The sequence below is a fragment of the Pinus tabuliformis genome, chromosome 1_2 (genome assembly GCF_031772625.1).
Source record: "Pinus tabuliformis cultivar Carrire ecotype Pingquan chromosome 1_2, CPIR1, whole genome shotgun sequence".
In the NCBI taxonomy this organism is placed as follows: Eukaryota; Viridiplantae; Streptophyta; class Pinopsida; order Pinales; family Pinaceae; genus Pinus; species Pinus tabuliformis.
The window spans coordinates 381,627,167-381,641,787 of record NC_142298.1 but is presented as its reverse complement, the minus strand read 5'-3'; the positions used below and the strand labels follow the sequence as shown (position 1 = coordinate 381,641,787).

The 14,621-nt window shown below is 39.1% G+C and overlaps 1 protein-coding gene across 1 annotated transcript; it reads right to left on the bottom strand.

Annotated features, from left to right (window-relative positions):
- Positions 1–826: 826 nt before the first annotated feature.
- On the bottom strand, positions 827–2,535 carry LOC149205965 (uncharacterized). The gene is made up of 3 exons (XM_089397551.1): positions 1,240–2,535; positions 1,017–1,149; positions 827–909 (listed from the first exon to the last, which is right to left on the bottom strand). Exons 1-3 carry the CDS (start codon positions 2,533–2,535, stop codon positions 827–829), a joined length of 1,512 nt encoding a protein of 503 aa, XP_089253677.1.
- Positions 2,536–14,621: the final 12,086 nt, after the last annotated feature.

Sequence of the window (14,621 nt, the reverse complement as noted above, 5' to 3'; positions counted from 1 at the left end):
TCCCCATTTTTTGGGCAGAGATATATTCTTCCAGCTGATCCATGCAAATATTCTCTTGTCTTGACTCCCATTCCAGAGGTATCGATTGCATAGCTGCTGAAGTCGCCCAAGTATATTTCTCGGTATCCATGCTAGAGCCATCCAGTAGACCGGGGTAGCCTCTAACACTGATTTAATGAGCACCAATCTGCCAACCCGAGAGAGATATCTGTAGCTCCAGCCAGTAAGTTTTTTCTCCAGTTTGGCAACCAACCAGACCCAATCCACTATTCTTTGGCATGTTGGCTTCAGATTGAACCCCAGGTATTTGAGACCTCTATCCAGAGGGTGGACAAAGTAGGGGAAGGCCTGTAGGGCCGTTCGGGTCTCCTGTACAAAGGTGCGTGCACAAGTGATGGTAGATTTCAGTTGATTAGGCAGCATGCCTGTAGCAGCTGAGAATAGTTGCAGGATCTTTAAGAAGGTTCGGGAGTCTCGTACGCTGCCATCAAGTAGAATAAGCACATCGTCCACAAAGAGTAGGTGAGTGAGATAGCAAAGCTCAGATATGCGAAGGCCCCCAATATCTCCAGCCCGCTTTGCAGAGTCCATAAGGCGGCTGAGGCCTTCCATGACCAAGAGGAAGAGAAGGGGAGATAGGGGGCACCCCTGTCTCAAGCCCCTTTCAGAGTGGAAGAAAGGAGAGGATGAGCCATTGATGAGTATACTGAAGGATGGGGAGGTTATACAGGCCATGATCCAAGTGATGTAAGCGTGGGGGAAGCCCAGGTGGATGAGGATCATTTTAATATATAGCCAGCTGACTCTGTCGAAGGCTTTAGAGAGGTCAATTTTGAGGAGGATGGCTTTCAGGTTCTTCGACCAGATGGAGTGCAATGCTTCTTGGGCGAGCCCGATGGCCTCGTGGATCTGCGTAGATTCAAGGAAAGCAAATTGCTGCGGGGCAATGGATTGGGAGAGGATGGGTCTAAGACGATTGGCAATGGTCTTAGATATGATTTTATAGAGGCAATTACACAATGATATGGGCCTGTAGTCATCAAAGGATGCCGGGGAATCAGATTTTGGGATGAGAGCAATAAAGGTAGAATTGATGGCATTGTATATAGTGCCCGTGGTCCTACTCTCCTCGACCACCCTCAGCAGGTCCTGTCCCAGCACATCAAAGAAGGCCAAGTAGAATTCAATGGTCCATCCATCCGGACCAGGGCTTTTGTCTTTTTTGAACCATTTCAGCACTCCTTCCAGTTCTTCTGCCGTGACCGGGTTAATCAGAGCCTCTACATCATCTTCCTCCACGAATCGCGGGAAGTGGTTTGCCACATTGATGATATCCAGTAAGTTAGCTTCCCGGGGACTCTTATAAAGATTCCTGAAATGGGCGGTGCCCAGGTGAGCGAGCTTGTTAAAATTGTCTGCAAAGTCACCATCCGGGGAGGGGAGCTTCCAAATAGTATTTGATACTTTCCTGCATTTAGCGAAATTATGAAAGAACTTCGTGTTGTCATCCCCAGCTTGGATCCATATAGCCCGACTTCTTAATCTAATGGATTCCTCCCTCTCTTTGAGGATCTTTGCTTTTTGATTCTCTAAGTCAATTAATCTGCATTTGTCTGCAACTGTTATGAACCCCAATCCTCTATCATCGGTAAGAGAGGTTAAGTCAGCTTCAATTTGTATGAGCTGGGCCGATTCACGATCCAGTTTCTCCTTTGCCCACTTAATTGATATATGCTTTATTTCAGAGAGATTCCTACAGAACCCTTTGGCGAGGGATTCTGTGTCATTGATAGGGTGGGAGATCCAGTAATCCGCTATCATCTTGACATATGCTGGGTCCTTCAACCAGGTGTGATTAAATTTGAAGGGTGCCTTAGGTTTCTTGAAAGGGCCCTGGATCTCCAGGTATATAGGATTGTGATCCGATAAACCCCCCGAGCCAACCCACTGTCTGAAGAGATGTAGGCGCTGTTGGAGAGTCCCCTTCATAAGAAATCTGTCAAGTCTGCGAGCAAGTGCAGCATCCCCTATCCTTCTATTCCTCCATGTAGGAAGAATGCGCTGCATAGGTATATCCAAGAAATTTGTTTGCTCAAGCAGATTGGTCATATAATCAGAAATGGGGTCGACTTGTGCTTCCGAGCCCCATGATTCCCTGAACCCCAGAGAGAAGTTTAGGTCTCCTCCAATAATGACCCGGTCTTCGTTCATCATAGAGAGATGAAGAAGGTGCTGCCAGAACGCTTCTCTCTGGGAGCAGGGAGCATATACATTAACAACTCTGAGATTCATGCCGAGTTCAGCAGAGAATATGTCCAACCCAATGAACCCCGCACCCCCCCAGGTCGAGTCCACCTTAATGGAGCGAGGGTTGATACCAATGGCAAGACCACCAGATCGTCCCACAGCATCAATGGCATGGAAACTCCAGGCAGGGACCAAAGCTTGCAAGGCTCGAGTGATCTGATCTGCTGAGCAGAGTGTCTCCTGGAGCATGATGATGTCAATAGGCTCGGATTCTATGAGCCTCTTCATGGCTAGTTTCTTGGAGGAACTAGCCAGTCCTCTGCAATTAAAGGATAGACACTTCATGGGGGAACACCTCTCGGGGTGTGTCCTGCTCTAAGGACCCCGTCAATGGTCGATTGCCGGCCAGAGACTACCTCTGCCCCAGCTTGTTTAATGGCCTTTGAGAGATGGGATTTTCTCCCTCTGGAATTCAATGTAACCCCCTCAGGAATAACAATGCCCAATCCCAAGAGACAGTCTGATGGCTCTTTGGCCGGGTTCCTAGACCAGAGGAAATATGAATGAGGAGGGGAGGATCCCTGGGGGAGCGGGGAGGAACGAGCCACAGGGGGGGAAGTGGTAATGATAGGATCAGTGCAATTAAGAGGGGATGATGATAATGAGCAGTGAACCATAGAGGGCTGAGGGGTGGATCCAATATCATGATTAATATCAAACGGAGAATACAATGAAGTGTTAAGAGAACCCGAATGCATACCCGCTTCGGCCGCCGAGCGAGCCCTGGTCTTAGGAGGCGAGGTTCGCCGCAGTCCAGGATCTTCCATGGGAGATGAAGCCGGAGGGGGCGGGCCCGCGGAAGGAGGCCGAGAGATGTTGGGGGATGCCGTCCTGGTGGATGCCGGGGTGCCTCTTGGAGTATCATCTGCTTTCTTGTTGAGAGGGCAGTCTTTCGCAAGGTGCCCCACTTTATGGCATCGTTTGCATCAGAAGGGAACTCCTTCGTAGTCCAGTAGTTGCACTCTGATGCACCTCCCCCACTGTAACGTGATCTGCTCCTCAAGTCCTTCGCGGGTGTCCAGGTGGACCAAAATCCGCGCTAATGTTCGGCTCCCTGATTCCACATATGTGCGGTCGTAGTCCAGATATGTTCCCAGGGCATTTCCAACCCTAATGAAGACTTCTTCTGCCCAAAATGGAATTGGTAGTCCTAGTAGGCGGACCCATATTGGTCCTGCACCGAGCTGTTCCCGTTCAGGGTCAAAGAGGGGGTTCCAGCGCTTTAGGAGGACCGGGGCCATTTCAATATGCCAGTATCGGCCCAAAACTAGATTGGTTTGACTTTCCTTGGAGAATTTGAGGGAAAACCATCCTCTGGGGAGGACATGTACAACAGGTAGGTCAAAAAGAACTCCGCCCCAAATCTCTTGTACCCATTGCTTGAGCCTCTGCACCGAGTATGACCTACCCCTGACATGCCCTACCAAGACAGTGTTCGCTATATCCATGTATTCTCCGAGGGGCTTCGATTCGTCGAATTTGATGGCGATGTCCCGGGCTGTAGCCCTAACACATTTCGTTTTCTTTTTACCAGTGCGCGGGGCCGACGGATGATCAACCAGAGGGTTAGAAATGCCTTCCAGAGATGGAGGTTTAGGGTGAATAACGACAGCAGGTGTCTCAAAACATCCGGATCGACGGACTCCCGGAACAGAGGGGCGAGATGAAGGGGGAACAGGCGGCTGGGGAAGAGGCACTGATAGGAGGGGAGGGGCCTGCGGATCAAAGGAGGGCGAGGGCGGAGTATGGGTAGCCAGAAAATGCAGGGCGCCCGGCGAGAGAGGGGGGACCTCAAATGGCGGAGATTCGGTAGGGTAAGAGCCAGCAGAGGATGGTATGGCAAGATATGCTTCAGGCGGAATGGAGGCCGGATGCTGTGGGAGCGCAGGAACAGATGAAGATGTAGACGGAGCAAACCGAGAGCGAGAGGCGAAGCTGGGATTACCGAAAATAGTCTTATCCGGCGAGGGATCCGCCGAGTAATCCACCGATTCTTGCTCCATGTCAGCCATACCTGTCGGCGACCGAAAACGACAGGTGGAGAACCCAATGAAGTTGCTGCAGCTGTGATGCTCCTAGGCTGTGACCGCGACGGTTGAGACCTGATCGAGGGACTTGCGAACCCTGGCCGCGGCGGACTGCAGTTGATGCGCGAGAAACCCTAACCCAGTCCTTTTCGCGAGCGCTCCATCCTCCCCCAATTCATAACCCTAATTTTTATTCTCTACTTACTTTTATTTGTATTTATTTTATTTGTTAATTAATTTATTATTTTTATTATTATTTTAATGATTGGAGGTTGGGAGAGCAATGTAGTTTGATTAATTTTGGATATCCTGACCTTCATGGGGATCAACCAAATTTAATGTCTTCATACCAATATGAGGTCATACTTATATATATATATTTTTAATCTCCTCCATGTGGGCTCCACACCACCTCACATTCACTTTGGCAAGGCACAATCATTAATTTGAGCATTCACAATCTCATCCATGTGGGCTCCACACCACCTCACATTCACATTCACTTTGGCAGGGCACAATCATTCATTTGAGCATTCACATACACTTTGGGAGGGCACAACCATTCATTTGAGCGGGTCAACATACTATTCCACACTAATATGGGGTCATACTTATATATATATATATATATATATATATATATAGTTTAATTGATTAATTTATTTATATTTTTAATCTCCTCCATGTGGGTTACACACCACCTCATATCCACATTGGTGAGGCTTGATCATTCATTTGACCAAGTCAACATACTATTCCACACTATTTCATGGTGCTTGAAAATCTAAGTTTTTATTTAATCTAGGTTTTAATTTATGCCAAAATCATTACTACACATGCCTTCCTCCATACCTTATTTGTTAGTTCATACAAAGAAGTTTAAACTCATTAAATTATATAAATACTAAAAACTCAAGTTTCACCATGCACGTGGGATATTTGTTTTTAACTTTACCTGTTCGACAAAACACACAAGCTATTCTACAAATTAAACATAAGTTGTTACAGGGCTTCAACTTCTTGATGGAATATCTCGGGCAACAAGGCATGAAAACAAGCCCATGATACCACAATGGAAAGAGAAAATTGAGGACAACAATTTGGAAACATTTATGTCAACAAATATGCAATGTAAAACTCCCAAAAAAATTAGTAGAAAAAAGGCTACGTTTATTTATCAATTCGAGATTTTTAGGTTATTTTTGGAAATGAAAATTGATGCCAAAACGTTTTGTTGTTTTGACCTCACCAACATATTGCACATCTATCAAAATTGAAACAATAGAAAATGATTTGGCTATGATTTTGGAATTTGTTGCTAATTTACAGGAATCAAGTTTTCTTTGAATGATTAGTTTTGATTATTTTAGATTGGAGTTTTGCTTTAGAGTTTTAATGGATTTTAATGATAATTTTGTGAATATTTTTTGCAGAATTTGTGGATGTTACCACTTAGAGCTTCAGGATTTATGGATTGAAATTGCAGATGAAAAAAAGGATTATTCAGATTCCAAGATATCACAAAACAAATCTTCTTGAAGTTGTCATGAAACAAACTTCTATTTTTAAATTGAACTATGTTATTATAAATAAGTAGTCTATAGAAGAGATAGGGGTTGGAAATTATTGGACTCTAAGACTATAATTTTATAATAAACATTTTACAATCAATTTTTTGACCAATTTAGGCACCGATATGTTTCTAGGTATTGTGATTTAAATGCTGCATGATTTATTAATTGTTTATAGACACTGCTGATATTTTTTTTTTTTTGCTTTCATTCATATAAATTTGTTTTGAATGTTAGAATGTACTTCTATTTTTTTCTTTTGAAACGATAAAGTATATTGTTTTGTCGAATTATTTTTAATTTACTCATATTTATTCTCAGTTTATTTTTAATGAATTGCCATTCATTTTCTAATATTCAAAAAAATAGTTTAACCATACTGCTCTCATTATCGAGATATATTTATTTTCTGTCATTTAGGCTTACTAAATCGCATGCAACTAAAATTATAAAAGCATAAAAAACCCAAATTTTCATAAGCTCTTTTAAAACAGAGTCCAAAAATAAATTTAAGTGGCTGATTGGATCCACATTCTAGTCAAGGTTATGACTAATTTAAACATACACAATGTTTTCTTAAACTACTGTGTTTGGGTGATTCCCCCATCCCCTGTTGTTCATATTGTTCAAGCCAGATCCATTCATACACAACAATTTGTATATTTGTTTATAGTTACTTGTAAATATTTAGGATAATTAAATTAGATTAATTCTGTATATCTTTTTAGGTTAGATTAGTACAGGCAACCAAGCTTTTGTTCCAGAGAGTATATAGCCACATCAAATAAATAGGGGTCTAATTGAGTCCCTGATCAGGCCAATAATCACTCGTTGTGGGAAGAATTATTTTGCCTATCAACAAGATATGAGGAGGGAGAAATCATGGATGCACGAGTTACCAATTCAACCTTTGTTTTTCCACCCCTCTTGTGTGCCTTTTAGTTTCTTGATTTTAATTGTAATAATGCTCATAGATCAAAGAGTTAGAGCTTTCTTTGAATGATGTATGTCAGTTGTAATACCCCTTAAGGATGAGTCATTTCATTTCTCATCGGGGTTGGGGCATTCAAGGGATCCATTTTATGATGTAATGGAGCAAAATGTGCTAAAAAACCAAGTGATGGCTATAACAAGTGAGGTAGAGCTCATGCCAGACTTTTGTCCACGTGCTAATGTGTATCTCTCGATCATCTTTTGCATTTTGATATCATTTTATTTTATTTTGTAGCCATAATATGTTTTTTCCTTTTATTTTAGCTGCATCAGCCTCCCAGGGAAAAATTCTGGGCCCTACCTAGGTATTTGGATGTATGGGTTCCAAATCCGAGAGAACCAATGGTCAATTGAACTCGAAGAATGGAGGTGGAATATGTGTTTGTAATGTAAAAGTAGTAAGTATGGAATAGGGATAGATGGAACAACATTATCTTAATCAAGGCTTCCTGAGTAGTGCCCCTCCTATATCCATTGGGCCATTAGGAGAGGTTCCACTAGACTAGGATTGAAGATTAACCCCCCATTTAAGGTGAGAGAACAAGATCATAGTCAAAACCCCCCCTTCTAGGTCACCCCATAATCCATATCAAATTCCCATATACAAACAAGAATAAAAACTCGATTGCAAAATGAATAAAGTACCTTTTGATCAGAATCCCACCTTCATCCATGTGCTCTTACCGAATGGGTGAGAAACATATGACTGATGCGGGTGGTGGAGATAAAATGGCATGTCATTAGCTAGTGGTGGCTATCAAGGGCTGCGTGGTTGGTTGGTTGGATGGGAAGTTTGGGAGAAAAAATTCATCTAATAGGGTCACCCATTTTAGTGGGTAACAAGCATAATCAAAGACTTACAATTCCACCTAGTAGCACACCCAGATGTATTTTTAAACATGGATTTTGTGGTGTTGGATGTGCCTCTAGCTTTGGGAATGTTGTTATCATGAAAATGGTTGGTAGATGTAGGTAGTGCTATCCAAATGGATTTATCTCACATAACAATACCTACTCATCAGGTGATTCATTCAAATTGTACTAAGAGTATTATAGGATGAATCATGTTGAGGACCCTAGAAATATGGATAACCCAATCACAATTATAGAGGAAAGTATGGGGTCATACATGGTCATGCCTGCTAAGATGTGTCAACCAAAGGAAATAGAGGGATTGTGGAAGATGAAATTTGATGGTGCATCTTCGAAGTATCGAAATGGAATTGGAATTATATTTACATAACTTGATAATGAGGTTATCCATTTCTATTATAGGTTGGAAATTGAAGCAACCAATAATGTAGTAGAGTATGTAGCATTGCTTTTAGGGTTATCTGCTGCTAGAGATATGGGGATTCATGCTTAAAGGTTGTAGGTGATTCATATCTAGTGGTTTGTCAAATCAAAGGCTTTCATGTGTGTAAGAACGATATATTTATGAGTTAGAGGCAAGTGGTCATGGGAGTCATTGATGCTTTAGATGAATTTGGTATAGACGTGGTGTAACTGTCCATGAACATGATCACCAATTCATTAGTAGTGTCTACATCAAGTATGAAACCTTGTTTGGAATTGAAGAAGGGTCGAATCGAAATACTATATATACCTTATATTCTAGATAATGTTGATAACTGGAAAGTATTTAATGGTGATGATCAAACAATTAGATTTATTATGGGCACTGAAGAATTCAAAGGAAATGAACATGATTTGAGGGATGAAGATTCCATGGAACATTTTCCCTTTAGTAACGTTCCCTTGGGTTTGATACCTTTGGAAGCATATTTCAAACGAGATGATGCTTTTAAAGGAAGAACTGAGATGATCGGTCTGGATGAGTATGAAGAGATAAATGTAGGAGCCAAGATCAATCCCAAAATGATTAAATTAGGAAGTTACATCACTCTGGAGGAAAAGAGTAAGATCAAGTTAGTGATGGACTTTAGGGACATATTTGCATGGTTGTATGATGACCTTAAAGCATATAAGGAATATTTCATCTAACATATGGTCCCATTGGTCAAATGTGCTAGTCAATTGAGGAAAAATCTTAGACAAATCAATCCAAAGTTAGCTCCTATGGTGAAGTAGGAATTAGAGAAAACGTTGAATGTGAGAATCATCACTCCTGCCAAACATATTAATTGGGTCTCTAATCCTATAGTACCAGAAAGAAAAGTGGAAATATCTGCATGTGCATTGACTTTAAAAACCTAAATTCAACTTCCATCAAGGATAACTATGCATTTCCTAACATGAAAATGTTGTTGCAGAGGATCATAGGATCCAAGATGATGTCCTTCCTGTTGAAATATAGAGTGCAAAAGAGACTAGCACTATTTTTGGACTTATGATAATTACTTGTGAATACATCATAGTTATTTTAGCATTCAATCTTCTTCATCAAGCAATTACACTTCAAAAATTCAACCAATAACAATGAAAGGAAAGTAGATATCACAATGTGTAAGAACAAGAGACAAAGTTTACCCAAGGAAAACCCATTAGGGCTAAAAAAACCAACAACCCTTTCCTTAGAGAAACTCTTCAACAAGACTTCAAAGTCATAAACAAATTGACCAACATAGTAGCAAGATGACAATCCACCAAGTGCCAAGCCAATCCTCCAACATTTCCAAGAAAAGATGCCTCAAATTTGTTTGCAAATAGGTCTGCAATGAAGTATGTTTCAGGTCTCTAAGAGGGTCAAATTTTGGCTCGCAACCCTACCTCATACTTCATGCTATAGCACATAAATTATGCCACAAAAGTAAAGTCTCCAATAGGGCCAGATTTTGTCGTGCAACACTGCATTAGACTTTGCACTATCCCATAGAGATTGTCCAGAACGTGGCCTCATTTATCTACTAGAGTGAGGGCAGATAAGAGTATTTCTTCCTTGTTTTTGACCTTTATCCTTCTTGTATTCTTTTCTTCGAACAAATATATGATGATGATCTAAAGTTCTCTTGGAAGGAGACCGAATGGGCTACTTATAGCCTTCAAGTGATGTGAATAGTTTCTCTTTGAGCAAGCTGACATGATGGCTTGGAGGGTTGACTTGGTCACATGGGGACACAAAAGACTCTTGAAAATAATCATTTTTTTCCTTTTCCAAAGGCCATGAAGAACATGCCTTTCTAAATTTATTTTGACCAATAAAGAGCCCAAAGAACATGCTTGAAAATAAATAATTTTATTATTCAAAAATACACAAATGATAAATACTTTTATTATTATGATGACCGACCATCGATACATTCTTCAACAGTTGATGAAGTTTTAGGATATAACCAAGTTTTGGTAAAAAAGGAAGGCCGATCAAAAACAACATTCATGACTCTAAGGGGTACTTTTGATTTCATTAGAATTCCATTTGGGTTACAAAATGTTGGTGCAACATTCCAGAGAATGATGGATTATGCATTTTGTGACATCCTGCGTGATGGATTATGCATTCTACAACATCGTATGAAAAATAATTGATATTTATCTAGACAGTCTCATAATGTTCTCCAAAATAGACAAGACCATGTCAATCATTTGCGCCTCATTTTTGAGAGATGTAGGAAATATGGGATTTCCCTAAATCCCAAGAATATAGTGTTGGGTGTAACAGAAGGAAAACTTATAGGACACATAGTGTCGAAAGGAGTTAGAGTGGACCCAGAAAGGGTCAAATTAAGCCAACATCTATCTACCCCAAGGAGTGTGAAGGAACTTCAATCATTCCTTATAAAAGTTAACTTTATTAGGCAATTTATCTCAAACATTGTTGAAATATCAAAACCCCTAAATAAGTCACTTAAAAAATATTCTTCACTCAAGTGGGATGAGACTAGTAGGAACGTTTTTAGTCAAATAAAGGATTCTATCACCTACGCTCCAATATTGGTAAGCCCTGATTATGCTAAATAATTTATGATAACTATTGCATCAAAGGAGACCATTATTGGGGTCCTCTTGCAGAAAAATAATGAAGGATATGAGTAGTCAATTGCATTTATGAGTAATATGCTTAGGGATGCTGAGTTAAACTATTCCATCATGGAGAAATAGGATTATGCCTTAGTTAAGTCACGCAAGCATTTCCACAAATATCTAGGATACTCTAGAATTGTTGTATATGTTCCTCATTTTGTGGTAAAGGATATCTTATCTCAATAGGATTTCCTAGTGAACTAGGGAAAAGTGGGTAGCTAAGATTCAAGTCTATGATCTTGAGATAAAACCCACTAAGGTGATTTAAGGTCAAGGACTGGAAAAGATCATGGCTGAAGGAAATGAGAAATCCTTGGGGTTAGATGAAGAAATGAGCGCCACGATGAATGTTGTAGCTCAAAAGTTAGAGAAATCAGATTGGTACAAAAATATTATCTATTATCTGAAACACTTGAGTATTCCTAGGCACCTTCTTAAACATAAGTGAAGATATTTGAGGCTAAAGGCCTCTAAATATTTTTTCATTGATCAAGTTTTGGGATGGATAAATCTAATTGGATTGATCTTACGATGTGTGAGAATGGAAGAATCCCAAACCATCACTAAACAATTTCATCAAGGATTATGTGGAAAAATTCACACAACTAAAAAGACCACACATAAAATCCTTAGGGGTGGTTACTATTGACCATCCATATTTCAGATGTTCACAAGTTTGTTAGAGTGTCAACCATGTCAATACTTTACTAGGAAACAAAAGTTGGTTTCTCTCCCTTTTCAACCTTTGGTAGTGTAAGCACCATTTCAGCAATGGGGCATAATATTTTTTGGTGAATTCATGAAAAACTCTAGTAATGGCCACAAATCACGAAGTGGGTTAAAGCCATACCACCAAGAAGGCTACTAATGACATTATTATTAATTTTCTAGAGGATAAAATCACAACTCGGTTATGTGTTCCTTCAAAAATTATAATTGATAATGCCAAGGCATTTAGTTCTTTAAAGCTTTCATCGTTTTGCTTTGATTATGGCATTATTTTACATCATTCATCTAAATATTACCCTTAAGGAAATGACCATGCATAATTTAGTAATACAAATGTAATGACCATTATAAAAAAGACTATAGGAGATAATAAGAATAAATGGGATACTAAAATTAAATATGCTCTATGGGTTGACCACATAACAAAGAGAGAATCAACAAGTAAAAACATATTTGAGCTAGTGTATGGAATGGATGTTATTGTTAGGTCCCTATAAAACTAGTGTATTCCCTCATTGTTATTGTTAGTGTAGCCCCTTATTGTTATTTTTGTGCCCATGCAGTCCTCATATTGTTATTATTGTGCCCCATAGAAGCCCACTATTGTTATTGTTGTGTCCTTACATGATTATTCTTATGTCGACTTTGATTATATTGTGACTCCTTAGACTCCTATATATAGAAATGAGGTTTTTTCATTTGAATCGTCAAAGAATTGTTCATTTATGTAATGTAAAGGAGGTTTCCACCTCAAAGAGGATAATTTTTAAGTCATTGATCTATCTATTTGTAAGCTAGTTGCATAACATTTGGTATTGGAGATTTGGATTCTAGGGTTTCACTTCTTCAAATAGGTCATCTTGGAAGTTTCACTATAACTTTTTTTTTCTATGAGGCTTCAGAAGCTAAAAAATATACCACGTGGATCTGAAATCTCAAAGAACTTCATGTAAATATTTCAAATCTTGGTTCGCTATATATTTTAAGAGATATGCTCTGGGGAAGTTAGGGTTTTTGCGGGTTCCATAATTCTGTCTCAAATAGGTTACCTAGGGAAAATCATCATAACTTTCGTTTCACGCATCAGATTTGAATTCTGTAAAAAGTGGCTAAAAGTGAACGGATCGTAGTTTTTCTTGTAGAAATTTCAAGACCGAAAGTTGAAATGGTGAAACGTGGAATCTCATAGAACTTTTCTCTACTAAACTAGTCCATAATCAAGTCATCATTGGATATTTGGCATAACTCTCTCTTGAAGAATAAAATATTGATCATGCTTATGGGGTTGAAAACAAGATTCGGAGATCCAAAATTATAGAGTTACAATTGTTTCAAGGTTGAGCTCCTAAAAGCAAGAAAAAAGTGTGTATTTTTTTTTTTTAAATTGCATAAATTTTGTTTGAAAAATCAGTTTGAAGTGATTCAAAGGGCATAGTGAAGCATATATATCATTGTTTGATTTCAAAATGCCTCGAAGCAAGAAAATGGAAACACCTAGTAACCAACTAGAAAGCTCTAGTATGACGCATGAAGAAGAGGAAGAAATGAAACATGATATATCAAAATTATGAGACCAAGTGCAACAAATTTCTCTCTCACAAAGAGTAACCAAAAATGAAATGGAAGCTAAGATGGATGGTTTGAAGAATATTTTAAAATCAGACATGGAAGGTTTGAAGGATGGCATAGAAGAAAAAATGAAAGGAAACATGGAATATTTGAAGAATGGTTTAAAAGAAGACATGGAAGGTTTGACAAAGTTGTTACAAGAAATGATTCCTAATGGAGAAAAGGTATTATATGAAACTCATGATGAGAACAAAATAAATGTTAATCATGATTTCATAGACTCTAACATTGGATTGAAGACCCACCATATTCCAAAGATTAATATGAGGAAGTTTGATGGCAAGGATCTGGTAACATGGATACTACAAATGGAGCAATATTTTGATCTTCATAATGTGCAACACACACAAAAGGTACACATTGCAACTTTATATTTAGAACCCAATCAGTTTGTATGGTATCGATGACTTTGTTCTCGTAAACCACTTTTCACTTGGTCAATTTTTACGAAGGAAATGATAGCACATTATGAGGATACAAAGAGCAACACCTTCTTTAGCCAATTGATAAATATCAAACAAAAGGGTTCAATGGTAGAGCACATTGAGGACTTCCAAAAATTGAATATAAGGGTAAATGATATTCCAGAGGAGCATATGATTGATGTGTTCATAGGGACTTTAAAGGATAACATCCAACATGAGGTTCGCCTTTGGGAACCTGATTCATTGGAGAAGGCATTCAGGTTGGCAAGAAAAGTTGAAAGTAAAATGATGGAAACAAGGAAGCCTACCACTCACAAATATACATATGGAAGTGGTGCTGCCCCTAGACTTCCACAACCTACAAGGTTGACACCACAACAATTGGAAGAAAAAAAAGCAAAAGGGCTTTGCTACAATTTTGATAGCAAATACACTAAAGGTCATAAGTGTGCCGAGAAGAAATTATTTTACATAGATTATGAAGAGGAGGAATAAAAGGAACAAGAAACTTCAAACCAAAAGCATATACACCAGGAACCAACCCTAGAGAAAGAAGAAATGAATCTGACCATATATTGTAATGCATTGGCAGGAATTACTACTCCTCAAACTCTCAAGATAGAAGGACACATCAAGAATAAAAAGGTAATATTGTATATTGATTCAGGTAGTACCCATAATTTTATTCATTGTAAGATAACCAAGGAATTGAATCGCTTCTTATATCTAGCACCAGAGTGTCAAGTGATGGTTGCAAGTGAAGGAACCATAAATTTCTCTGGAAAGTGCCATAATATCAAGCTATCCATGGGAGAATATGTATTGAATAACCCAATGCTTTCCATTCTAATGGGTGGCACTGATGTTGTACTAGGAGTCCAGTGGCTACAATCCTTGGGTACAATAACTTTTATTTTTCATGAAATTTTCGTTGGAAGGAAAGGAAGTTGAATTAAGAG